Genomic DNA, 27504 nt, shown 5'->3' on the forward strand with positions numbered 1-27504 from the left:
GAAGCACAGTCGATGCTAATGACCCAGTACCTGACAATACGTTTTCTGGATCCATGCCCGGGCAACAGTACTTCAAGGTCTCAGAAAGGCAGTAGCGACGCACCATAAGCCATCTGCTACATCAACATTGATAACTCACCTGTTTCAGATCCTGGACTTCAACTACAAAGCCAGTCAGCAAGCTGATGTCTAAAATGGTCATGGTGGCATTTCTGTCAGATTTAAACCTTGGGAGAGAATAGGAGTGTCCTTAAGAAAGACTTGATTTTATCTGATTTCATTTTTGCATGTACTGTGGTTCCTTTTCCTCACTGGGTAAGAATACAATCTAACAATAATATTGGCCTAAGACAAAGTATGATGGTGATTATAGTATTGCCCGAGTAATCCGGTTTTTCTTTTACTTACAACACGTCAATGTGGAGCATATATGTCTCTTGCGCTCCGTTGAGTGCAACTTTAAAGACAAGAGATGTCATTTTGAAGGTAGATTTAGCATTACGACATCATCGTACACAGTGGGGCCACTTCGGTCATGCAGATATCAACAACCACCAAACTAGTAGCTCTAGTAGCTCTTTTCCACATTTCAATGAATTAAAACAAAACAAACGAAACGTCAGTTATCACTGTTGAGTGGGAACAAGTTAAAATACAATAGCCACGACAAGTAGCCTACCTTTAGCCTGCTTTATTAGGTCCACATCAAGCACAAAGTTTTTGCAGTCTTGGTTCTTCTCTATGGGCGTGGCATAGTATATGGTTGTAACCTTGACATGGATAGGCAAGGAGAGGGTTGGTGTTACTTGGTTATCCCCCGGGTACTAATTTTATCTTTATGTTATCAATCAAATGTCTTCACACACTAATTAGGCTAATTTAAATCCAGTGCAATTTAACCCCCCCTTCCTTCTTACCAATAATTCCCCAAGACCAGTTCCTTTGGCAGTTACTGTGAAGTTATCATGCTGCTGGACCTATACAGAATACAAACTTTCATTTAAGACCTGCCTAACAGACAAAATAGACTTTCTCCGTCTCTCACTAATATCAACTATTCTCTTAATTCACTTTCTCTAACATACATTTCTCCTTCCCCCTCTGTGATGCAGGTTGCCTTGTTCCTTTCCTCAGGGAACCATGTTCACACCACAACATTCTGACTGAGAAATGTGATTCGAGTGACTCAAAAGTTTGTCTCGACTGTGTTCTAGGCTCATGGACAATAGGTTTGCACTTCTCACATGTTACAAAGAGACTTATGTGTGCATACGTCCTTACCTTGTCGGTGCGTGTGAGTAAGGCGGTACTCTTGCTGAATGACCACTTGACGACTTCAGTTCTCCCTGAGATATCAATGTCCACATTCAGATCAATGTCTTTTACTTTTCCTGCTTTCGCCATGTACTCTGCCACAGCCTGGAACACCATGATAGTGGACTGTTTTGGAAGAAACGGAAGGAGGGGGTTGAATGTGTACCAAGCCTGTATACAGTTGGGTCCGGAATTAATGACACCCTTGATAAAGACTAGCAATAATGATGTATAAAATAAATAATTCAAATAATGAGCTATATTGTATCCTGCAAAAAAATCCCAGTCATGTAAAATCGATAGATTAAGGCCTAAATTAATTTATTTCAATTGACTGATTTCCTTCTGTGAACTGTAACTCAGTAAAATCCTTTAAATTGTTGCATGTTGCGTTTATATTTTTCGTGGAGTCTAATAGAATTGCTCAGAGAAAGATATATATATATTTTTTTACAAGTAGTACTTTATTTTCTGAAAAGGTAGGGGTCAAAATGATTGACACCCCTAAAGATTCATATAAATAAAGTTTAGTATTTGGTCCCATATTCCTAGTACACTACAACCTTGTTGGAACCATGTTCAGTTAGTTTTGGTTGTGTTTCAGATTCTTTTGTGCCTAATTGAAATGAATGGTAAATTGTATTGTGTTATTTTGGAGTCACTTTTATTGTAAATAATAATAGAATATGTTTCTAAACACTTCTACATTAACGGGGATGCTACCATGACTACGGATAATCCTGGATGAATCATGAATGACGATGAGTGAGAAAGTTACAAAGGGCCGAAGATCATACCCTCAAGACATGCTAACCTCCCGTTTGGACCCTTACCTTTTTGAGAAAAAAACGTATACTTAAACAAAATCTCTTTCTCTGAGCAATTGTATTAGTATAACATAACGTAATTTCCAAAACATTTTGAGAATACAATATTACTCAGTATTTGAATTATTTATTTTACAGTCATTATTGCTCAGCTTTATCAAAGGTGTCCATCATTTTAGACCTCACTGTATGTGGCTCTTGAGTGTTGTTTGTTGTATCCTAAATGCAGATTTCTATAACATGATGCATCCCCACAAGGCATATTTCCTTATATTGAATTATAATGTTGCATGACCCCGAAGCAGCCTGTTTCAAACGATGTATGGACATTAGCCCGTCTTAGCCAAGGTTAACCAGCCTGTTTGCCCTTGTTGGATGCTTGATGGCACGTGTTACATGGGTCTGGCTGTACCTGAGTGGATGAGTCACCTCCTCTTTGAAAACCCTGGCTTTTGAGCCACCTAACGATGGGACCAGCTTCCTCGAAGGCACCAGCCTTCACCAGGGCCAAGAGGGCGTAAGCTGTGGCCTCCAGAGTGAGAAGGTGGTTCTCTGAAACAGGCCAGTGGGTCCGGTCTGTGGGGGAAACACAAACATAATTTATTATTAACAAAAACCAAACTGTACAAAAACATCTGCTACACTGGCAAAATGTAGCTTTTTAATGCAGAGAGTATTGGGCTATAAAAGTAAAAAATGGGTTAGGCTACATAATACTGTCCATAGGGTTCAATTACTCAATATTTCCTACTATAAAGGAGGATTTATACTGTCACCTGTAGATGAGTGTTTGAATAGGATAGACTGGTTGAGCTTGCCCTCGTTAGCCAGGGCGTATGAGGTTATAGCCACTGAATAAGGGTTGGTCAGGTGTTGATTCCGAAATTCTAGGTATTGCTTAGCCTTTTCAATGCTCTCTGGCAGGTTCTGGAGGTAGAGGAAGAGAGGCCATTGCTAACTTCTTTAAGTATCCTAAAAGGCATTCAAAAACTGCTCAATGCCTTTGTTATTTGAATATGCATGGCCATAGAAAACATGGGTATGAGAGAAGTAATAGGAGGACATGAGAATGTGTAAATTCCACTTACCCTGATACCATCGTCCTTTATGCAAATTGTGTGTGCTTCCTGCATGGTTATGAGCACAAATGCTGTCAAGGTGTCATCCACGTCTTTCCCCAGTACATCTCCCTGTAGATTGGCACAGACAGAAATAACCATATCTACGTTGGTATCTGGGTTTTTTGTTTAATATTTTACGTTCTCAATATTTTACAGACTCAAACTCAAGATACAACTTAGAAATACACTGAACAAAAATATAAAGGCAACATGTAAAGTGTTGGTCCCATGTTTCATGAGCTGAAAAAAAAGATCCCTGAAATGTTGCATACACACAAAAAGCTTATTTTTCTCAAATTTTGTGAGCAAATTGTACATTCTTGTTAGTGAGCATTTCTCCTTCGCCAAGATAATCCACCTGATAGGTGTGGCATATCAATAAGCTGATTAAACAGCATGATCCTTACACAGGTGCACCTTGTGATGGGGACAATATAAGGCCACTAAAATGTTCCGTTTTGTCACACAACACAATGCCACAGATCTTTTTTTGAGTGAGCATGCAATTGGCATGCTGACTGCAGTTATGTCCATCGGACAATTGAATGTTAATTTCTCTACCATAAGCTGCCTCCAACTTTGCTTTAGAGAATTTATCAGCACATCCAACAAGCCTCACAACCGCAGACCATGTATATTGCGTCATATGGGCGAGCGGTTTGCTGATGTCAACATTGTGAACAGAGTGCCCCATGGTGGTTATGGTACGGGCAGGCATAAGCTATGGACAACGAACACAATTGCATTTTATCAATGGAAATTTAAATGCACAGAGATACCGTGACGAAATCCTGAGGCCCATTGTCGTGCCCTTCATCCGCCGCCATCACCTCATGTTTCAGCATGATAAAGCACGGCCCCATGGTGCAAGATTCTGTACACAATTCATGAAAGCTGAAAATGTCCCAGTTCTTCCATGGCCTGTATACCAGAAATGTCACTCATTGAGCATGTTTGGGATGCTCTGGGTCGACGTGTATGGCAGCGTGTTCCAGTTCTCGCCAATATCCAGCAACTTCACACAGCCATGGATGAGGAGTGGGACAATATTCCACAGGCCACAATCAACAGCCTGATCAACTCTATGTGAAGGAGATGTGTCACGGTGAGGAAAAGAGTGGTCACATCAGATACTGACTGGTTTTCTGATCCACACCATTAACTTTTATTTTATATATTTTATATATCTCATATCTGCATTCCTAGTCATGTCAAATCCATAGATTAGGGCCTGATTTATTTATTTCAATTGACTGATTCCTTATATGAAACCTAACTCAGTAAAATCTTTTAAAATCTTGCATTTGTGTTTATTTAGTTCATTATTTATTTTATAATTCTTGTTACATTTACATGGATACTCTGAACATAAGAGATCATTCCTGTAAGGCAATGGTAATGAAAATATTGTCACGGGTAGGAGTGCGATGTATTAGTCTTAGAGAAAGTTTGCAAAATAATATGATTAATACAATTAAATAAATTAAATATGAAATAGTTTAATAAATGTATTTAATCAAATTTCTGCCAGCAACACAAACAGTACCATCATGGTGGGATGTAGGAGTTTGCCAGTTTCCTCGAAAATGCCATTGGGTCGCTGTCTTTTCATGACAAGCCACTTGACTGCACTGCACAGGACATCTTCCGAAATAACGATTAAAGGGTTTGCCATGGCAAATACCTTAGCAACATAAGCTGTCAACCTAGATGGAAGGATGAGATGTAGGTACAGTTAGGTATAATTTACCCTGCCATGAATGAAATGTCAACTTGTACAGTGCCTTCAGAAAGTATTCACACCCCCTGACTTTTCCCATGGGGGGGGGGGGGGTCACTTGGGTCACTACACACAATACCCCATAATGTAAAAGTGAAATTATGTTTTACTTTTTTTTTTTTTTTTTTTTTTTTACAAATGAATAAAAAACTGAAAGTTGAAACATCTTTAGTCAGTGAGGTCAATGTTTATCTGCTGACCTTCAAAGCATTACATGGATTCTTATTTACAATGACGGCCTATCCCGACCAAACCCAGACGACACTGGACCAATTGTGCGCCGCCCTATGGGACTGCCGATCACTGCCGGATGTGATACAGCCTGGAATCAAACCAGGGACTGTAGTGACGCCTCTTGCACTGAGATGCAGTGCCTTAGACCGCTGCGCCACTTGCTACTACCTATCTTTCCGATTTGGTCCTGCCGTACATACTTACATGTACGCACGCTATGGTCACAAGACGCAGGCCTCCTTGACGTCTCTAGAATTTCTAAGAAAACAGTTGGAGGCAGGGCTTTCTCCTATAGAGCTCAATTTTTACGGAATGTTCTGCCTATCCATGTGAGAGACGCAGACTTCGTCTCGACTTTTAAGTCTTTACTGAAGACTCATCTCTTCAGTAGGTCTTATGACTGAATGTAGTCTGGCCCAGGGGTGTGAAGGTGAACAGCAAGGCACTGGAGTGACGAACCACTCTTGCTTTCTCTGCTTGGCCGGCTCCCCTCTATCCACTCGGATTCTCTGCCTCTGAAGTCTATGTACATAGGGCAGCAGCCTCTAAGGTGTCCTGAATACAAAGTGTTGTTTTTGGGACAAATCCAATGCAACACATACTGAATACCACTCTCCACATTTTCAAGCATAGTGGTAGCTGCATCTTGTTAAAGGTATGCTGGTAGTCCTTAAAGACTGGGGAGTTTGGTTCCCATGGTTCAGTCTGCTTTCCATCAGACACTGGGAAATCACTTTTCAGCAGGACAATAGCCTAAAACATAAGGCCAAATCTACACTGGAGTTACTTACCAAGAAGATAGTGAATGTTCCTGAGTGTCCGAGTTAAAGTTTTTACTTAAATCTGCTTGAAAATCTATGGCATGATTTGACTCAGGGGTGTGAATACTTATGTAAATTTGATATGTCAGTATTTCATTTTCAATAAATGTGTTAAAATAAAACAATTCACTATGGGGTATTATGTGTATATGGGTGAGAAACAAATGAATCCATTTTAAATCCAGGCTGAAAAAAAAAAAATGGGGAATACGTCAAGGGGTAAGAATGCTTTCTGAAGGCACCGTAAATTGCCTTAATTTGTGATTCCTTAAAGTGGATTCCTCAAAGTGTAAGCTGCTTCTGGTCTTTTCTCACCATTACGAGGTCCTATTGTCTTAAGTCAACATATACAGTGTCCTCCTGAATTATTGGCACCCTAGGTAAATATGAACCAAAAAGCCTGCGAATAATGTCTTTGTTGATTTACAATGGGCACCTTTTCATCCAAGCTACTCAATACTGCCCCTGCAGCCATAAAAAGTTAACAAGATTACCTTTAAAACGGTATAAGATACATGTATTTTTAAATTTAAAAAAAAAATTTAATTATGAGATTTCTGTTGTTTTGAATTTGGCGCCCTGCACTTTCACTGGCTGTTGTCATATCGATCCCGTTAACGGGATTGCAGCCATAAGAAGTTTTAAGGTCAATAACCTTTTGTCTCATTTCATTTATGTGTACTCTGGCCTTTCCCATGTTGATGGATAACTAAGGAAGTTTAGCCTGTGTGTCACCTCATATTCATACCCCAGTGAAACAGGAATTCATATACCACTTAAAATGTCTTTGGGACTGGGGGGCAGTATTGAGTAGCTTGGATAAAAAGGTGCCCAGAGTAAACTGCTTGCTACTCAGGCCCAAAAGCTACAATATGCATATTATTAGTAGATGTGGATAAAAAACACACTCTGAAGTTTCTAAAACTGTTTGAATGATGTCTGTGAGTATAACAGAACTCATTTGGCAGGCAAAAACCTGAGAAGAAATCCAACCAGGAAGTGGGAAATCTGAGGTTTGTAGTTGCCTATCGACTATAGAGTGTCTATGGGGTCATATTGCACATCCTAAGGCTTCCACTAGATGTCAACAGTCTTTAGAACCTTGTTTGAGGCTTCTACTGTGAAGGGGGAGAGAAAGAGAGCTGTTTGAGCCAGGTGTCTGGCAGAGTGCCATGAGCTGATCACACGCGCCCCCGTGAGAGGTAGCTGCATCCCATTGCATTTCTAAAGACAAAGGAATTCTCCGGTTGGAACATTATTGAAGATTTATGTTAAAAACATCCTAAAGATTGATTCTATACATCGTTTGACATGTTTCTACGGACGGTAATATAACTTTTTTGACATTTTGGCTGAACAAGTGATCACGCATTATGCATTTGGATTACTGGGCTAAACGACATAAATTATGGACTTTATCGAACAAAACAAACATTTATTGTAGAACTGGGATTCCTGGGAGTGCATTCCGATCAAGATCATCAAAGGTAAGTGAATATTTTTAACGCTATTTCGGACTTTTCTGACACCTCTCCTTCTTTGGAAAATGGCTGGATGTTTTTCTGTGACTAGCGCTGACCTAACATAATCGCAAGGTGTGCTTTCGCCGTAAAGCCTTTTTGAAATCTGACACAGCGGTTGCATTAAGGAGAAGTTGATCTATATTTCCATGCATCATACTTGTATCTTTTATCAATGCTTATTATGAGTATTTCTGTAATTTGACGTGGCTCTCTGCCCTTTCACCGGATGTTTGTTTGAGACTATGCATTTCTGATCATAACACACCAATTTCAAATTAGGTTTTTTGACATAAAGATTAACTTTATTGAACAAAACACACATTTATTGTGTAACATGAAGTCCTGTGAGTGCCATCTGATGAATATCATCAAAGGTTAGTGATTCATTTAATCGCTATTTCTGATTTTTGTGAGCCCTCTCCTTGGCTGGAAAATGGCGTTGGTTTTCCGTGACTAGGTGCTGACCTAACATAATCGTTTGGAGTGCTTTCGCCGTAAAGCCTATTTGAAGTCGGTCACTGTGGCTGGATTTACAAGAAGTTTATCTTTAAAATGGTGCGAAATACTTGTATGTTTGAGGAATTTCAATTATGGGATTTATGTTGTTTTTAATTTGGCGCCCGGCAATTTCACTGGCTGTTGGCGAGCGTCCCACATATCCCAGAGAAGTTTTAGGAGTTCCCAAAGACTCAGACTAACTTCATGTTCATAAGAATTTCTAGGGCTGCCAATAATGGTGACACGCATGTTTTTGAATAAAATAATAATTTCTTGATGACATTTTTTTTCCTTTGAATAATTTTAGAGGTTTAAAAATGTGAGGTTATAGACATGATATTTAGAGTATAAAATCAATCTGATGAACAAACATGACATTTTTTCACATCCTTTTTTGTTCATATTTACGTAGGGTGCCAATAATTCAGGGGGGTACTGTACTATTCAGTTAAAGAAGCAAATTATTTGTTATTTGACGTGTATCTTTTTGACACGCAAAGACCCAAATGGGTTTACATACAGTGGATGCAAGGACCGACCATTCATGAGATCAAAAACTGTAAACATTTTTACAAACATTTTAGTAAAAATGTGCTTATATTTTGGGTTCTAATGGGGTAAAACAGCTGTTAAATCCTTGAAGAATCAATGACAATGTCATTCGTTTAGTTAAAAAAATGGACGCACCAATCGCAGATTGTTGCTTTAACACACAGTAGACCTCGGCCTATATGTTGTACAACTAAAGTTGTGTCCCTGGTATTGAGAGGAAGTGGGTGAAGGTGTAGCTCACCAGGTACCACTAGGCTCATTATCAAAGGCAGCATATGATCCATCTTTTTTCCGGTAGGCCAGTTCTTGCTCATAACCTTGATAATAACACAAGAAAACCATGAACCATGAAGATAATCAAAGCTGATTGGATTTGTGCTGATAAGAAATAACTTGTACTGATAACACCACAGGTAGTGTGGTGAGTTTCCCAAAGCCTTTGTAGCTAACATGTTATGTTATTTCACTCCACAACTCAGTCACAAAGCAGCGAGAGAGTAACAATGATACAAATCTATGTTTATGCTTCTGTGCGTTTACAAACAAATGTCAACAAATGAAGCTATTTTCTTTTGTACGAGTAGCGGTCAGTCTGGGTTGTCAATAGTTGTGTAGTGGAAGTAAACACACTTATTTTGAAAATATAGGGAGCGTTACTCATCCCGAACGACGATCAGCATTTACCCACCTATTTTAATTTACCCCTACATCACTGATTGTCGAAAGATCAATTACCAAATTCGCTACAAAGGCTAGGAAACCCACGCCTGATCTGTTCAAGCAGAAAAATAAAAATGTCAAAAAAAATCGAACTATTGCTTTTTTGTGTGGTTGTTAACCAAATCAAATGTGAGAAACAAAAACATTCATTGTTAAAACTGCACTGTAACATGAGGCCTATAGCATAACTATAATGCGTTTACTTCCAATCAATGCCATCCTCTCTGGGAGGTGTGCAACTGTAAATGCAAAACTAAAATGTGGAATTCATAACTTTCTCACCCCTTTGAATGTAGCTGACTGCTTGATTTCTGCGTTCTAATCCCACCTTATCCCACTGTTTGGTCGTGTCCAGGTAATGTGTGGCGATGAGAGGTAAAGTCATGCCTATCATGTTCTGCTCCCCACAGCCACCTGGTTGTCTAAGGAGGTCGCCCAGGGGTGAACCACTGATGGCTGCCTCTATCGTGCTGGCCAACTGCTCACCTGAAAAGATGCAGATAGTAAAACATATATAAATGCAGACGTTAAAACATTATAAATGCACACAATTAAACATAATAATAACTGGAATATGACTTAGTCAATGGTCAGTGACAACATGACAAAGACAGTATATTTTTATTTTTTAACCTTTTTTAACTTAACCTATAAAGAATAGACTTGCTACTCAGTGGTCCTCTAGCTTTGTGAACCAATACGACGTTAGTGAGCCTAGGGCAACTAGCTTATTCAACTAATGTTGTTAACACGTATTCGTAGTACATTTCTAAATGGTCCATGTGTGTCAGATCATTCCGTCTCACCTGTCACACTTATGTGTGTTCTGGCAGGTGTATTTGGAACCTGGTTAGCCAGTGGACCACTCCTAACACGCACAGTATCCGTCCCCCCTTTTAACCGGAGAAAGACAGAGAGAGAGAGAGAGACAGCGACAAAGACAGAGAGAGCAAATAATGTAAACAGTTGTTACGAGTTTTTCCATTCAATCTCACCTACAGGTAGAGCCATACAATTTGACTTGCATATTAAGAGAGGAAAATGCATATTATCAACCATCATGATACTCATCAGTGCCACGAATGGTAATACTGTCACTGGAACTATAGATTATCTACATCTGTATATGCTACCATACACTCACCGTGTTTGGCGGGATCCAGTTCCACTTTCTTCACTTGAAGCCTTGTTAGCACCCCTTCGGGCTGTCATTGTTAGAATGAAAACACGTTAATTTGCTCATTTACTTATTAATCAACTCAGCATATACAGTATGTTTTTGCTTGAATTACAACAATTCACCTGGTGGCCTCGGTTTTCCAAATAGGGGCGATAAAGTATTTACTTTAACAGCAAATAGGCCTACTTCTTATGGGAATGGTCTGGAATCACAGTAAAATAGCTGGGCTTTCCAGTTACCAAAGATTCAAGATTCAACATCCGCCACAAAGTTCAAGAACTGCCACATTACTTTCGTATAAAAAATGAGGACAATGGTCTCATGGACCATCGGATCTTAGTACAAGAAGTCCCATTAGGTGTATTTTTAAAGGAGAGCTCACTGTATTTGCTAACAGGTTGAGGCAACAGTACAATACCAGACGAGCCAAAAGTCAACCTCTTCCAAAAGCACCTCACACCAGCTGAAATCTTCTTAATCAAGATTCATATTTTGTTCCAAAACAGAATAAACAAAACAAAAAACAAAAATCTGTCCCTGAACAAACTACAGGCAGATTCTACACTCAATATCAAGTGGACCAGGGCGGGCGACAGTGATTATGGATACTGGCAATTATATTGTTGAATACAAAAGACAATTGTCAGACTTCAATTTATACAGGCCATTGTCCTCCGACCCCACCCCAACCTGCAACAAACTGAACAAGGAGACATCGATGTGCCTCCCGAGTAGCGGAGCGGTCAAAGCCACTGCAGCGCAGTGCCGAGGAGCGTCTATAGTCTGTGTTCGATCCCAGGCTGTGTTACAGCCGGCTGGGAACTCCATAAGGCAGCACACAATTGGCCCAGTGTCGTCCAGGTTAGGGGAGGGTTTGGCCTGAGGGCTTTCCTTGGCTCATCGCACTCAAGCATCTCCTTGTGGCGGGTCAGGCGCCTGCAAGCTGACCTCAATTATGAGTTGAATGGTGCGGCTGGCTTCCGGGTTAAGTGAGCAGTGTGTTAAGAAGCAGCACGGCTTGGCGGTTCACATTTCGGAGGATGCATGACTCGACCTTCGCCTCTCCCCAGCTCAGGGGAGTTTCAGCGATGAGACAAGATCGTAACTACCAATTGGATATCACGAAAAAGGGGTAAAGGAGACATTGGTGGAAGCAGTAAATCACTGATGAGAGAGCATTCCTGTATGTCCAACATCCCCCTCTTCTACACGTAACTGAAGATCCACAAGGGCCTGGACAAGGGCCTTGTGTCAGATACTGGGAGCTTTCTACTCTGCCATCTTATCATAAAGACAAGTGATTTCAGTGGCAAGTGAACTTCCTTTTTTCTAGCAACACTAATTATTTAGTGTTCTTCTTACAGTGTAGTTGGGTGGCACCAAATAAAGCCAACCTGCACCTCGGGATAGGTTGGGAAAGGTCACATTCTAAATGAGAAGTCAAAACCTTGTTTCAATAACTTAGACATTTGGAAATGGCTACATTGACAACAGGATGTTTCTGTGAAGGGCAAGGGCCCCTTCCCTATGTTGGCCCAAAGAACCCTCCCTTATTGGTTACAATTGGGCCGTTTCTTTTTTTATGCGGCACCTCATCTGAAATTGGTTGAGCGCCTTCTGCTCCTTTCCAGGTTTGACCTCTTAGCATAATTATAAGGTGGATGCCCTCATTTTTCGAGGACTGGGATTTCAGACTCAATCAATCAGATTCACACTGATCGACACATGTCCATATATAAATTACATATCATCCACAGGGTAGTTACATCTGTTAAGAAGCAATGGTTTGCCTTACCACCACACGTAGCTCCTTCTTAACACCGTCGCGACCACCCCAATCTCGGACGGAGGCCTTCACCTCGATGGTATGGAGGCCCAGCTTCATGGGGATGATGACAAAGGGGACACTTCGTGTGGACCTGGGGTCCACCATAACAGTAACAATGTACCTCCCCTTCTTGCTGGCAGAGCTGCACACGTCTGGTGTCTCCCTCAGTTCTACACGGACCTGCCATTAAGGTGGAGAGGGGTAGTCACATCGCCGTGCATCTAATCAGATAAATATCACACTGAATGGTATAATAATAATTATAATAATTATAATAAGGCACAGAAGAGGTCATACTGATTTTAGAATGAAATATTTGGGCAATCTAGCAGTTTACTCTGTATACTACCTGCATCTGCAGGTTCAACTCACCACGGTTGCGTGCCTGCCTTTAAATTACAATAAGCTTACGGTTATAGAGCCCTCCATGTAGTTGTGAAGAATGGCTTTGATTTCCAGCTGCTCATTGCGCACGGCAGAGTAGGGCAGCTTCAGATCAAGGAAGAAGTTCTTCCAAACAATTAGTTTGAGGGGTTCAGACACACAGATTCCTATTGAGCAAGAGAGTTGCCATAAGATGGAAGATGTAGAAAGAGTAGCCACCAATATAGAAAGATGGGCACAAATAAGTGAGAGTACCATGTGTTTTGGACAGGCCAATGGCAGTGATCTGCCAGCTGGTGATGGAACCCGGTAAGGTAATTTTTCTGTTATGCACAGGACTAAAATGGTAAAAAAGAGAAAGAAAATATGTATTTTCATTACATGGGAAAAGGAATATGGATTAGAAGGCATTTTACTGTAGTGCATTGAACGATCTCAATAAATACTGCTCTTACCACTGCTTATTGTCAGGACACCGCGGCAGACTCTCCTCAATCCACAGCCAACTCTCAGGGAAGAAGGAACGGGAAATGATGTCGTTAAAACTTTCGAAATCTTCATCCTCTTCTTCACCTTACCAAGAGTGACAGAAAGTCAGACAGTTCCCATCACTGTTAATGTATTTCCCTTTCACACAGAAGGGAATACCAGAATATTTTATACATTCACACTCTGTTTTTTTTCATCACATTGGATTTACATAGTGTGCAATTTTAGAATTGACCACTCCAGTCCACTACAGTTGTTTCACTTACTGCGGGCTAATATGAGCTGGTCAGTCTTGGCCTCTTCACGTTTGGTGGCCATTTCTCGACAACATTTCAGGAAGGCTTCCACACAGTCTGTTCCATCGCTGATGTATTGGGCACGCCGCTCGCATGTGTAATCTAGAATGTTCTTCCTCATACCGTCCATGCAGCATTGTCTCTCCAGGCCTATGTACTGGCTCGCTAGGACAGAGAAGTGCATTATCAGTGAGATTCTGCATTATCGCAGAGTGATCTGCAAAACCTTTAGGGAAACCCAGTGCTGAATTTTGAAAGAAAAAAAAACTGAACATCATTTGAAGTTTGTTTAGTGGCCAATCTGGACAGCAGTCTTCCTATTTCGTAATTGGTTCTCATTCCCAGAGGTTGAAAACATAAACAATAAAACACTATTTGACATCCTTGCAACAGATGTCTGTTTGGTAAGAAAGAAGTACTAAGATCTACTAACAAATAAATACATATATATGTACATGGTTAAAACAAAAACATCCAGTTTTAAGATCAGGCATCACAAGAAGAGAAACTCCTGTCCTACCCAGTGTGGTTACGACATCATTTATAGTCACTGCTCGTCGTCTCCTTGAGTTGACAGGGCAGCTGGAGACTAAAGCACACAAAGAAGAAGATGGATTTCAATGCACAAACCTGCCTGGGAGACTTGACAAGGCAATATTAAGGACAAATGTTTTAGGCCTACATCAACCAAATTCCACAGTGAGAATGAAGATACTATGGTGAAGTAAAATATGATACACCAGCTGATAACTGGCTAAAACTGGCTAAAATGTGATATTGCCAATTGTGTATTTTACAATTTAAGTATTATTATAATAAATTAAGTAATAATAACAATAATAATAATACTTGGGATTACAGTGCCTTGCGAAAGTATTCGGCCCCCTTGAACTTTGCGACCTTTTGCCACATTTCAGGCTTCAAACATAAAGATATAAAACTGTATTTTTTTGTGAAGAATCAACAACAAGTGGGACACAATCATGAAGTGGAACAACATTTATTGGATATTTCAAACTTTTTTAACAAATCAAAACTGAAAAATTGGGCGTGCAAAATTATTCAGCCCCTTTACTTTCAGTGCAGCAAACTCTCTCCAGAAGTTCAGTGAGGATCTCTGAAGGATCCAATGTTGACCTAAATGACTAATGATGATAAATACAATCCACCTGTGTGTAATCAAGTCCGTATAAATGCACCTGCACTGTGATAGTCTCAGAGGTCCGTTAAAAGCGCAGAGAGCATCATGAAGAACAAGGAACACACCAGGCAGGTCCGAGATACTGTTGTGAAGAAGTTTAAAGCCGGATTTGGATACAAAAAGATTTCCCAAGCTTTAAACATCCCAAGGAGCACTGTGCAAGCGATAATATTGAAATGGAAGGAGTATCAGACCACTGCAAATCTACCAAGACCTGGCCGTCCCTCTAAACTTTCAGCTCATACAAGGAGAAGACTGATCAGAGATGCAGCCAAGAGGCCCATGATCACTCTGAATGAACTGCAGAGATCTACAGCTGAGGTGGGAGACTCTGTCCATAGGACAACAATCAGTCGTATATTGCACAAATCTGGCCTTTATGGAAGAGTGGCAAGAAGAAAGCCATTTCTTAAAGATATCCATAAAAAGTGTTGTTTAAAGTTTGCCACAAGCCACCTGGGAGACACACCAAACATGTGGAAGAAGGTGCTCTGGTCAGATGAAACCAAAATTGAACTTTTTGGCAACAATGCAAAACGTTATGTTTGGCGTAAAAGCAACACAGCTGAACACACCATCCCCACTGTCAAACATGGTGGTGGCAGCATCATGGTTTGGGCCTGCTTTTCTTCAGCAGGGACAGGGACGATGGTTAAAATTGATGGGAAGATGGATGGAGCCAAATACAGGACCATTCTGGAAGAAAACCTGGAGTCTGCAAAAGACCTGAGATTGGGACGGAGATTTGTCTTCCAACAAGACAATGATCCAAAACATAAAGCAAAATCTACAATGGAATGGTTCAAAAATAAACATATCCAGGTGTCAGAATGGCGAAGTCAAAGTCCAGACCTGAATCCAATCGAGAATCTGTGGAAAGAACTGAAAACTGCTGTTCACAAATGCTCTCCATCCAACCTCACTGAGCTCGAGCTGTTTTGCAAGGAGGAATGGGAAAAAAATTCAGTCTCTCGATGTGCAAAACTGATAGAGACATACCCCAAGCGACTTACAGCTGTAATCGCAGCAAAAGGTGGCGCTACAAAGTATTAACTTAAGGGGGCTGAATAATTTTGCACGCCCAATTTTTCAGTTTTTGATTTGTTAAAAAAGTTTGAAATATCCAATAAATGTCGTTCCACTTCATGATTGTGTCCCACTTGTTGTTGATTCTTCACAAAAAAATACAGTTTTATATCTTTATGTTTGAAGCCTGAAATGTGGCAAAAGGTCGCAAAGTTCAAGGGGGCCGAATACTTTCGCAAGGCACTGTAAATCTGTTTGAAGAACACCATCCCAACCGTGAAACACAGGGGTGGCAGCATCATGTTGTGGGGTTGCTTTGCTACAGGAGGAACTGGTGCACTTCACAAAGTAGATGGCATCATGAGAAAAAATAATTATGTGGAAATATTGAAGCAACATCTCAAGACATCAGTCAGGAAGTTAAAGCTTGGTCGCAAATGGGTCTACCAAATGGACAATGACCCCAAGCATACTTCCAAAGTTGTGGCAAAATGGCTTAAGGACAACAAAGTCAAGGTATTGGAGTGGCCATCACAAAGCCCTGACCTCAATCCTATAGAACATTTGTGGGCAGAACTGAAAAAGCGTGAGCGGGCAAGGAGGCCTACAAACCTGACTCAGTTACACCAGCTCTGTCAGGAGGAATGGGCCAAAATTCACCCAACTTATTGTGGGAAACATTTGATCCAAGTTAAACAATTTAAAGGCAATTCTACCAAATACTAATTGTGTCACTGTAAACTTCTGACCCACTGGGAATGTGATGAAAGAATAAAAGCTGAAATAAATCCTTCTCTCTACTATTATTCTGACATTTCACATTCTTAAAATAAAGTGGTGATCCTAACTGACCTAAAACAGGACATTTTTACTAGGATTAAATGTCAGGAATTGTGAAAAACTGTGTTAAAATGTATTTGGCTAAGGTGTATGTAAACTTCCGACTTCAACTGTGGACAGGTGTGTGCCATTCCAAATCATGTTCAATCAATTACACTTACAACAGGTAGATTCCAATCAAGTTGAAGAAACATCTCAAGGATGATCAAAGGAAACAGGATGCACCTGAGATACATTTCAGGTCTCATAGCAAAGGTTCTTAATAGTTATGTAATAAGGTATTTTAAATTGTATTTTTTTATTAATTTGCAAACATTTCTAAACACCTGTTTTCGCTTTGTCATTACGGGGTAGTGTGTGTAGATTGATGAGGATACATTTTAGAATAAGGCTGTAACGTAACAACATGTGGAAAAAGTCAAGGGGTCTGAATACTTTCCGAATGCAATCTACACACAATGAGTGATAAAGTATGGTCACATTTAATTTGCTCTGTTAAACCAACCCATTGGAATTAGTTCGAAGTCATTCTGCACCCTCATTGGGTCATTGGCCTGCCTGTCCTCCGGCTTCCATCCCCAGTCGAACGGTCAGTCGGAGCGAGCCAACCAGGACCTCGAGACCACCCTGCGCTGCCTGGTCTCCGCCAACCTCACCACCTGGAGCCAGCAGCTGGTGTGGGTGGAATACGCCCGCAACACCCTTCCCTGCTCTGCCACGGGCCTATCACAGTTTTATTGTTCCCTGCGGTATCAGCCCCTGCTCTTCCATGAGGTCGGCACACCTTCTGCCCAGATGTTTTTCCGCTGCTGTCATCGTCCTTGGAGGAGAGCTCGGTCGGCCCTCCTCAAGACCACCTCCAGGTATCAATGACAAGCGGATCCCCATCGGATCCCGGCTCCCCGGTATTGTCTCGGGTAGAAGGTATGGCTATCCACCCGGGATCTGCCCCTCTGGGTGGAATTCTGCAAACTCTCCCCCCTGGAATATCGGCCCGTTCCCCATCTCCAAGATCATGAGCCCCTCTGCTGTTCATCTTCTGTTGCCCCGTAACCTTCATATATACATTCCACCTTTCACGTGTCCAGAGACAAACCCATGTCTCACAGCCCTTTGTCTCCCATTTCCAGGCCCAGTCTTATCGATGGCCAACCGACTTACATGGTGAGGCGTCTCCTGAAGGTTTGACCTCAGGGCAGGGTATTCCAGTGCCTGGTTGACTAGGAGGTTTATTGTCTCCATCCCCCTCCAGGTGTCGCTCATCTTTCCCAATATATGTATTTATACCTGTGTTCTCTGTTTGTCTGTTGCCAGTTCGTCTTGTTGGTTCAATTCAACCAGCGTTTTGTGTCTCAGCTCCTGCTTTTTCCAGTCTCGCTTTTCTCGCACTCCTAGTTTTGACCCTTGCCTGTCCTGACTCTGAGCCCTGACCACTCTGCCTGACCCTGAGCCTACCTACCGACCTATACATTTGCCCCCCTCTGGATTGCCGACCTCTGCCTTACCCTGAGCCTGCCTGCCGCCCAGTTCCGTTGCCCCACCTCTGGTTGACTAACCCCTGCCTGCCTTGACCTGTCTATTGCCTGCCCCTGTTGGAATATTAAACTATTGTTTATTTGACGTGGTCTGCATCTGGGTCTTACCTTCATACCTGATATCAATAGCAACAGTGAATCTATTTAGTTTTAAGTGGAGATTTTTCTAGCTAAGCAGTGCTTGGTTAAAAGCCTAGATGGGAGAACAAAAGGCAGCTGTTGATAGATCAAGTCTCCAGTTGGAGGTCCTGCCCAGCCTATAGTTTTTTTCTGATACTGGATATAACGTTGAAGATCTGACATTGTTTTAAAGGTACAAAGGTTTGTCTATGATGCAATTTGGTTACCACGATGACATAATCCTGTGGTTGAAATTTCACCCTCAAAACAACAGTTCCCTTCCCTTTTTCCCAGTTCCCTTCCCTTTTTCCAAAAGTTTGACAAATCCAATTTATTTCCCACATAGATTCGATGTCACAATATGTTGACAAATGATGTTGAAACAACGTTGATTCAACCAGTTTGTGCCCAGTGGGTAGTGACACATTGCCTCTATCAAACCAATAAAGTATTTTGAATGGGTGCAGTTCCAAAGCGATATTGAGTGAAAAAAAATACCTCTGACTTGCAGCAAGCTAGCGTGCATAAGATACAAAACAAATGCCTCATAGGCTCCTAAAACAGAGACCCGGACAAAACAAACAAAAAATGAAAAATTGCCTCTACTAAGGCTATCAAATCCGAGTGCTGAATGCAATTGACTCCGACCGTTCCCATTCAAACTAAAAATCCAACTGTGAAGTTCGTCTGTCTTCCAATAATCAAGTGAACGAGATAGGAATTTGGAAGGCTGGCCACGCAAGACTAGGCAGGCCTGAATGTGTATTTCAGCTTTTATATAGAGGCCTTATAGTTGGGTTTCACATACCTGTCCTCTCACGGGTGTGCCCTGCACCGCTGGATGCAAACACCAGCCCAGCGTCGTAGAAAACCCCCATACTGTCCATTCCACTCCCTGCAGTGCAGCCTGTGTCATGTTTCTCTATCATGTCCCAGATCTAAGGATGGATTCATGCACATACCAATGCCATGTACACACACACACACACACACACACATTTACCTATTCTTGTGGGGACAAAACAATTGATTTGATTTCATAATCCTATTTTCCCGAACCCAACCGTGCACTTAACCCTAAACCTAAACCTCTAACCCTAATTCTAACCCTAATTCTAACCCTAACCCCTAAGCCTAAAATAGCCATTTTCCTTGTGGCGACCGGCGAAATGTCCACACTTGTCCAAACATTCCTATTTTACTATCCTTGTGAGGACTTCTGGTCTGCTTCTGGTCAGCACAAGGATAGTAAAACCAAAACACACATACACACAAATCACCTAAGTCCGAATACATTCCCAAGTGTTGGTGGGCAAGTAGGGCGCAATCTTCTGTTTGGGCCTAATTATTTCAGTCAAAGAGGACATAGAACAAACGGAAATGTTGCATCTATCAAAAACCCATTTAGCAATATGTTTCTATTTGAAGATTCTCCTAGTTGAATTCCCTCGTAAATTCATTTGAGCAGAATTTTGTTAAATACAGTGCATTCGGAAAGTATTCTGGCCCAATTCCTTTTCCCACATTTTATTACATTATGTTACGTTTTAATCCTAAATAGGATAATTTTTAAAAATCCTCATCAATCTACTCACAACATCTTTTTTTTGCGAATGTATAAAAATAAAATAACTTATTTACATACAGTTGAAGTCGGAAGTTTACATACACCTTAGCCAAATACATTTCAACTCAGTTTTTCACAATTCCTGACATTTAATCCTAGTAAAAATTCTCTGTTTAAGGTCAGTTAGGATCACCACTTTATTTTAAGAATGTGAAATGTCAAAATAATAGTAGAGAGAGTGATTGATTTATTTCAGCTTTTATTTCTTTCATCACATTCCCAGTGAGTCAGAAGTTTACGTACTCTCAATTAGTATTTGGTAGCATTGCCTTTAAATTGTTTATCTTGGGTCAAATGTTCTGGGTAGCCTTCCACAAGCTTCCCACAATAAGTTGGGGGAATTTTGGCCCATCCCTCCTGACAGTTGGTGTAACGGAGTCAGGTTTGTAGGCCTCCTTGCTTGCACACGCTTTTTCAGTCCTGGCCACAAATCTTCTATAGGATTGAGGTCAGTGCTTTGTGATGGCCCTCCAATACCTCGACTTTGTTGTCCTTTTGTTGCCATTTTGCCACAACTTTGGAAGTATGCTTGGGGTCATTGTCCATTTGGAAGTCCCATTTGCGACCAAGCTTTAACTTCCTGACTGATGTCTTGAGTTGTTGCTTCAATATAGCCACAATTTTCCTCCCTCATGATGCCATCCATTTTGTGAAGTGCACCAGTCCCTCCTGCAGCAAAGTACCCTCACAACATGATGCTGCCATCTCCGTGCTTCACCGTTGGGATGGTGTTCTTTGGCTTGCAAGCCTCACCCTTTTTTCTCCAAACATAACGATGGTCATTATGGCCAAAGAGTTCTATTTTTGTTTCATCAGACCAGAGGTAATTTCTCCAAATAGTACGATCTTTGTCCCCATGTGCAGTTGCAAACCGTAATCTGTCTTTTTTTATGGCGGTTTTCGAGCAGTGGCTTCTTCCTTGCTGAGCGTTCTTTCAGGTTAAGTCGATATAGGATTCGTTTTACTGTGGATATAGATACTTTTGTACCTGTTTCCTCCAGCATCTTCACACGGTCCTTTGCTGTTGTTCTTGGATTGATTTGAACTTTTCTCACCAAAGTACGTTCTTCTCTAGGAGACAGAACACATCTCCTTCCTGAGCGGTCTGACGGCTGCGTGGTCCCATGGTGTTTATACTTGCGTACTATTTTTTGTACAAATGAACGTGGTACCTGCAGGCGTTTGGAAATTGCTCCCAAGGATGAATCAGACTTGTGGAGGTCTACAATTTTTTTCTGAGGTCTTGGCTGATTTCTTTTGATTTTTCCATGATGTCAAGCAAAGAGGCACTGAGTTTGAAGTCAGGCCTTGAAATACATCCACAGGTACACCTCCAATTGACTAAAATCATGTCAATTAGCCTATCAGAAGCTTCTAAAGCTATGACATAATTTTCCGGAAATTTCCAAGCTGTTTAAAGGCACAGTCAACTTAATGTATGTAAACTTCTGACCCACTGGAAATGTGATACATTGAATTATAAGTGAAATAATCTGTCTGTAAACAATTGTTGGAAAAATTACTTGTGTCATGCACAAAGTAGATGTCCTAACCGACTTGCCAAAACCATAGTTTGTTAACAAGAAATTTGTGGAGTGTTTGAAAAACGAGTTTCAATGACTCCAACCTAAGTGTATGTAAACTTCTGTAACTATTCAGACCCTTTGCTATGAGACTCGAAATTGAGGTGCATCCTGTTTCCATTGCTCATTCTTGAGATGTTGAGAACATGAGATGTTGAGATGTTGAACATGATTTGGAAAGGGACACAACTGTCTACATAATATTCCATAGTTGACAGTGCATGTCAGAGCAAATACCAAGCCGTGAGTTCGAAGGAATTGTCCGTAGAGCTTCGAGACAGGATTGTGTTGAGGCACAGATCTGGGGAAGGGTACCAAAAAATGTCTGCATCATTGAAGGTCCCCAAGAACACAGTGGCTTCCATCATTCTTAAATGGAAGAAGTTTAGAACCACCATCATGGAGCTGGCCGCCCAGCCTAACTGAGCAATTGGGGGAGAAGGGCCTTGGTCCGGGAGAAGACCAAGAACCCAATGGTCATTTACAGAGCTCCAGAATTTCTCTTTGGAGATGGGAGAACCTTCCAGAAGGACAACCATCTCTGCAGCACTCCACCAAGCAGACCTTTATGGTAGAGTAGACAGATGGAAGCCACTCCTCAGTAAAAGGCACATGACAGCCCGCTTGGAGTTTACTAAAAGTCACCTAAAAGACTCTCATACCATGAGAAACAAGAGTCTCTGGTCTGATGAAACCAAGATTGAACCCTTTGACCTGAATGCCATTCATCACGTCTGGAGGAAAGCTGGCACCATCCCTACGGTGAAGCATGGTGGTGGCAGCATCATGCTGTGGGGATGTTTTTCAGCGGCAGGGACTGGGAGACTAGTCAGGATCAAGGGAAAGATTAACGGAGCAAACTACAAAGAGACCCTTGATGAAAACCTGCTCCAGTGCGCTCAGGACCTCAGACTGGGGTGAAGGTTCACCTTCCAACAGGACAACGACCCTAAGCACACAGCCAAGACAACGCAGTAGTGGCTTCAGGACAAGTCTCTGAATGTCCTTGAGCGGCCCAGCCAGAGCCCGGACTTGAACCCGATCTAAAATCTCTGGAGAGACCTGAAAATAGCTGTGCAGCGACTCTCCCTATCCAACCTTACAGAGCTTGAAAGGATCTGCAGAGGAGAATGGGAGAAACTCCCCAAATACAGGTGTGCCAAGCTTATAGTGCCATACCCATCAAGACTCAAGCCTGTAATCGCTGCCAAAGGTGCTTCAACAAAGCACAGAGTAAAGGGTCCGAATACTTATTTACATGTGATATATTATTTTTTTGTATATAAATATGCCAAAAATTCTAAAAATGTGTTTTTGCTTTGTCATTGTAGGGTATTGTGTGTAGATTGAGGAGGGGGAAAAACAATTTAATCCATTTTAGAATAAGGCTGTAACGTAGCAAAATGTGGAAAAAGTAAAGGGGTCTGAATGTCTTCCGAATGCACTGTACCCACATTGTTTTTTTTTTAAAACACGTCACTTTTTTTATACCGACATGAAATGACATTCCGTGGGGTCTGAAATTTGTGACACCATTTGATAAAGATTTGCAACAATGACTGTATAAAATAATAACTCATCTATTGTACGCTCCAAAATTGGGAAATTATATTATTTTTTGCTAATACATTTCTCTGAGAAAGAAGTAATTTATTTATTCTAAAAATGGGTAGGTGTCAAAATGACAGACACCCCTAAAGAGTCTTATAAATAAAGTTGTCAACATTTTTTGCATTTGGTCGCATATTGCTAGTAGACAATGACTACATCAAGCTTGCATTTGCAGTTCCAATGACAGGGGAGGTGAGCATGTCTTGGGGGGTGTCATCTTGGACCCTCTCATCATCATTATTCACGATTCATTCAGGACTGTCCGTAATCATGTTGGCATCCACATTAATGTAGAAGTGTTTAAAAACATATTTTATTCTAAAAGGACAAAATACACTATTTACCATTAATTTCTATTGGGCACAAAATTATCTGAAACACAAATGCATCCAACAAGTGTGTAGAGTCACAAGCTTTATGTAGTCATTGCGTGCTAGGAATATGGGACCAAATACTCAACTTTTGACTACTTTATTTATCAGAATCTTTAGGGGTGTCAATATTTTTTAACCCTACTTTATTTTTATTAGTTGTTAAACAAAACCGCTTTCTCTGAGCAATTGTATTAGTATAAAATAATATAATTTCCCACTTTTTTGGGGACATGCAATATAACTCAGTATTTCTTTTATACAGTCATTATTGCGCATCTTTTTCAAGCATGTCAATCATTTCCGGACCCCACTGTAGGTATGGACTAACATCAATAAATAAACAATTATGGACTATTTAGATGAGAAGACTCAGAGTCTTATTAATTAGGTGTCAGAAATGGGGTATGTTCAGTCTGCAGTTCTTCACCTTCGTCTGAGTAAGTCGGTTTTTGTCATTCAAGACGTAGACCCCATTATCCACAGCCACAAGTCCCACCCTGGCCTCTGAATCACCAATGACAGACAGGGTGACTTCTGCCCCAGGTGCATAACTAGCACGGGGACTGACAGCATCCACTTTTAGCTGTGGGACACAGACGGAGGTAATGTTTGAGGAGTCTTGAATGCAATACCTCACATAGAAATACTAACACAGCAAGGCAACTGTTTTAAGAGGGGGAGATGGGCAAATGTGTATAACAGTAGAAAGGTTGGACACTCTCCGGTGGAGAGTGGTAGATGTGACTAGAGCCGAGTGTAACCACTAGACGATGGGTTCTGTACTGCGAGGCAACATTCTTACCGATCCCATGCACGTATCCTTGACGTCGACCCACACAGAGTCAGACACAACCTCTTTCTGGCCCACGTGGTAATATGCCACAATCCGGAAGGAGGGGATCATATCCTTGTTCACCGTCAGATAATGTGTATTCACCAGTCCTTGTCCCTTCCTCCACTCTAACCTTTGGGAGGAAATGAGCTGTCCTTTGCTCAAGATCTGTGAACACAGAGACTTGTCAGTATTCATCTCTAAGGGGGGGACAAACTGGCATTAACTGGAAAAGAGTGCCAGCCCGTGATGGGTGGAGTCAGAGAGTTCCCGGTTTAAGTAAGGAACAGAGTGGGAGGCCTTGGTGCACAACTGAGCAAGAGGACAAGTACATTAGAGTGTCTAGTTTGAGAAACAGACGCCTCACAAGTCCTCAACTGGCAGCTTCAATAAATACTATCTGCAAAATACCAGTCTCAACGTCAACAGTGAAGAGGCGACTCCGGGATGCTGGCCTTCTAGGCAGAGTTCCTCTATCCAGTGTCTGTGTTATTTTGCCCATCTTAATATTTTATTTTTATTGGCCAAGAAGGCCAGCACCCTGGAGTCGCCTCTTCACTGTTGACGTTGAGACGGGTGTTTTGCGGGTACTATTTATTGAAGCTGCCAGTTGAGGACTTGTGAGGCGTCTGTTTCTCAAACTAGACACTCTAATGTACTTGTCCTCTTGCTCAGTTGTGCACCGGGGCCTCCCACTCCTCTTTTTATTCTGGTTAGAGCCAGTTTGCACTGTTCTGTGAAGGGAGTTGTACACAGAATTGCACAAGATCTTCAGTTTCTTGGCAATTTCTCGCATGGAATAGCCTTAATTTCTCAGAACATTAGACTGATGAGTTTCAGAAGAAAGATCTTTGTTTCTGGCCAGTTTGAGCCTGTAATCAAACCCACAAATGCTGATGCTCCAGATGCTCAACTAGTCTGAAGGACAGTTTTATTGCTTCTTTAATCAGAACAACAGTTTTCAGCTGTGATAACATAATTGCAAAAGGGTTTTCGAATGAGCAATTGGCCTTTTGAAATTATTAACTTGGATTAGTTAACACAATGTGCCAATGGAAGACAGGAGTGATGGTTGCTGATAATGGGCCACTGTATGCCTATGTAGATATTCCATTAACGATCAGGCATTTCCATCAACTTATACAAATAAAGTTGGTTTAAAAACATTAACAATGTCTACACTGTATTTTCGATCAATTTGATGTTATTTTAATGGACAAAAAATGTGCTTTTCTTTCAAAAACAAGGACATTTCTAAGTGACCCCAAACATTTGAACGGTAGTGTATATTTTATATATATATATATATTTTTTTTTACATACCACACGATACACACCATGCAGCATTTTTACCCTGTAATGTTGCCAACCATAGCACCACAGCTTGGCCAAATGCACAAGTCTAAGTGATTAAAGTTGACTGGTACACACCAGATAGGTTATCTCATGTTTGGAATGCTGGGCCGCAGGACTGCTGCCGAGGCTTAGGTCTACTTTGAGTCGCTCTCCGATTTTGACCTCTGCAGAATGGATGTTTATGTGAATGTAGTTCTGTGAGTTGTCTTTTGATTTATAGGGCTTGGCAGTCATCATCTGTGTGCCCTGCCTGTCATCTCTAAGTCCATTGACATTGGTCTTCACCTGTGTTGAAATAGAGCAACAAAATGAATGACTACAAGGTGTCAACACTGTTCTTGACACAATTAAAAAACAAGTTTGGGTTTTGAACTTGCCGTGATAGGCAGCTCAGCAGTGCCCACATCCGTGTTAATTGTCATTTTGGCAATACCATTTTCATGTGTCTTCCCCTGCACTTGTTGGTGTTTGTGTGAAGCCTCCACATCAATATCTTTGGCTGGAGAATCATCTGGATTGGTCACATACACCTAATGGTACAAATTGAAAGTGGTACAATTAGACCAATAGGTGGGAAAGACAGTGCAAGCCCAATATACCATCCTACCCCTTTGACCACAGTTACTTGGTAGGTTTCCATTGTTAAAATAACTAGGCAACACTTTGGAATAGCATTGTAATTGAGTTCATGTAGAACACAGTGATTGAATGCTCTTAAATGTACCGAGATGTCATATGGCATTCCTGGTTTGAAGTATAGTGGGGTCTTCTTGAAGTGAATGCTATACGGTGACTTGACTATGAAGATTCCCTTTTTCTCTGCTTTCACCATCTCACTCCCTGAGGGATAAAACCAACACCTTCCCTGTTTTGAGATTGTACACAAACGCACACTTCATGAGATGCAAAAGTATGCACGTACCACACACACTCTACTTACCTGTGTCTGTTAACACATTGACTGATATGTAGAGGGATTTCTGCAAAAGGTTATTGATGTCTGGAAAAGTTTCTTTAATGTGCTGTCCCTTCAGAACCGCTTTGCCCACTCCTTTAATAAGCTGCATTCGCAAGAAACAAAGAAACGATGTCTGTCTGTCAGACTTCTTGTGATATTATAGCTATAGAGCTCATCAATGGTGAATGTTTGTGAATACCTGTATGTGTACCGAATTATCCAAATAAACTCCCTCCCATATTACATGCACAAACCTCCACTCTCTGGAGAGAGCTGGGAAAACTCGTCCTGCCATCTCCTTGGATCACCCCGAACACCACAAAACCAAATCCTGTCACAGGCTCCCCAAACAGGTACCTTCAGACTCAAACCATACAGAGGGGGGGGGGGGGGGGGGGGGGTGTAAATTAGGTGATATGTTAAGTAGAAATTCTAGTTACTAGTTACCATGGAAATAACAACAATAGATATATTTTACATTCTACAATAGCTCCAACCTGGCATCAATGTTGACCGATAGCTCAACATCATCAACGTGGAAGAAGGACTTGCTCACTTTCAATATGACTTCAAAGCTGGGTAGAACTAGATAGGAAGAATTCATATAGTAAACAAAAATATAAATGCAACATGTAAAGTGTTGGTTTCATGTTTCATGAGCTGAACTAAAAGATCCTCAACATTTTGTAAACACACAGAGGGTACTTCTCAAAAAATTGGTGCAAAAATGTGTTTACATCCCTGTTAGTGAGTATTTTTCTCCTTTGCCAAGATAATGCATCCAACTGACAGGTGTGACACATCAAGAAGCTTGTATTGGGGACAATAAAAGGTAACTCTAAAATGTGCACAGATGTCACAGATGTCTCAAGTT

The 27504-nt window shown here is 41.2% G+C and overlaps 1 protein-coding gene across 2 annotated transcripts in view; it reads right to left on the reverse strand.

Moving 5' to 3' along the window:
- Positions 1-27504, reverse strand: part of c3-3 (complement component C3-3) — a 58213-nt gene that overhangs the window by 13594 nt on the left and 17115 nt on the right. Inside the window, exons 7-34 of one of the 2 annotated variants that reach the window (XM_021568201.3) lie at positions 27128-27215; positions 26885-26987; positions 26613-26733; positions 26397-26512; positions 26050-26202; positions 25748-25957; positions 24287-24484; positions 23912-24067; positions 19098-19227; positions 14088-14156; positions 13538-13732; positions 13238-13355; positions 13038-13120; positions 12810-12949; positions 12366-12578; positions 10535-10595; positions 10197-10283; positions 9673-9876; positions 8912-8987; positions 4809-4968; positions 3230-3331; positions 2918-3068; positions 2554-2717; positions 1282-1440; positions 918-977; positions 680-770; positions 409-457; positions 140-227 (exon numbers count right to left, since the gene is read on the reverse strand). In XM_021568201.3, the coding sequence (XP_021423876.3) occupies positions 140-227; positions 409-457; positions 680-770; positions 918-977; positions 1282-1440; positions 2554-2717; positions 2918-3068; positions 3230-3331; positions 4809-4968; positions 8912-8987; positions 9673-9876; positions 10197-10283; positions 10535-10595; positions 12366-12578; positions 12810-12949; positions 13038-13120; positions 13238-13355; positions 13538-13732; positions 14088-14156; positions 19098-19227; positions 23912-24067; positions 24287-24484; positions 25748-25957; positions 26050-26202; positions 26397-26512; positions 26613-26733; positions 26885-26987; positions 27128-27215 (3545 nt within the window). The remainder of the gene's footprint in view (positions 1-139; positions 228-408; positions 458-679; positions 771-917; positions 978-1281; positions 1441-2553; positions 2718-2917; positions 3069-3229; positions 3332-4808; positions 4969-8911; positions 8988-9672; positions 9877-10196; positions 10284-10534; positions 10596-12365; positions 12579-12809; positions 12950-13037; positions 13121-13237; positions 13356-13537; positions 13733-14087; positions 14157-19097; positions 19228-23911; positions 24068-24286; positions 24485-25747; positions 25958-26049; positions 26203-26396; positions 26513-26612; positions 26734-26884; positions 26988-27127; positions 27216-27504) is intronic. The other variant, XR_016487760.1, reaches the window with a different exon arrangement.

The sequence above is a fragment of the Oncorhynchus mykiss genome, chromosome 17 (assembly GCF_057628025.1).
Source record: "Oncorhynchus mykiss isolate SJ-2025 chromosome 17, ASM5762802v1, whole genome shotgun sequence".
Classification (NCBI taxonomy): domain Eukaryota; kingdom Metazoa; phylum Chordata; class Actinopteri; order Salmoniformes; family Salmonidae; genus Oncorhynchus; species Oncorhynchus mykiss.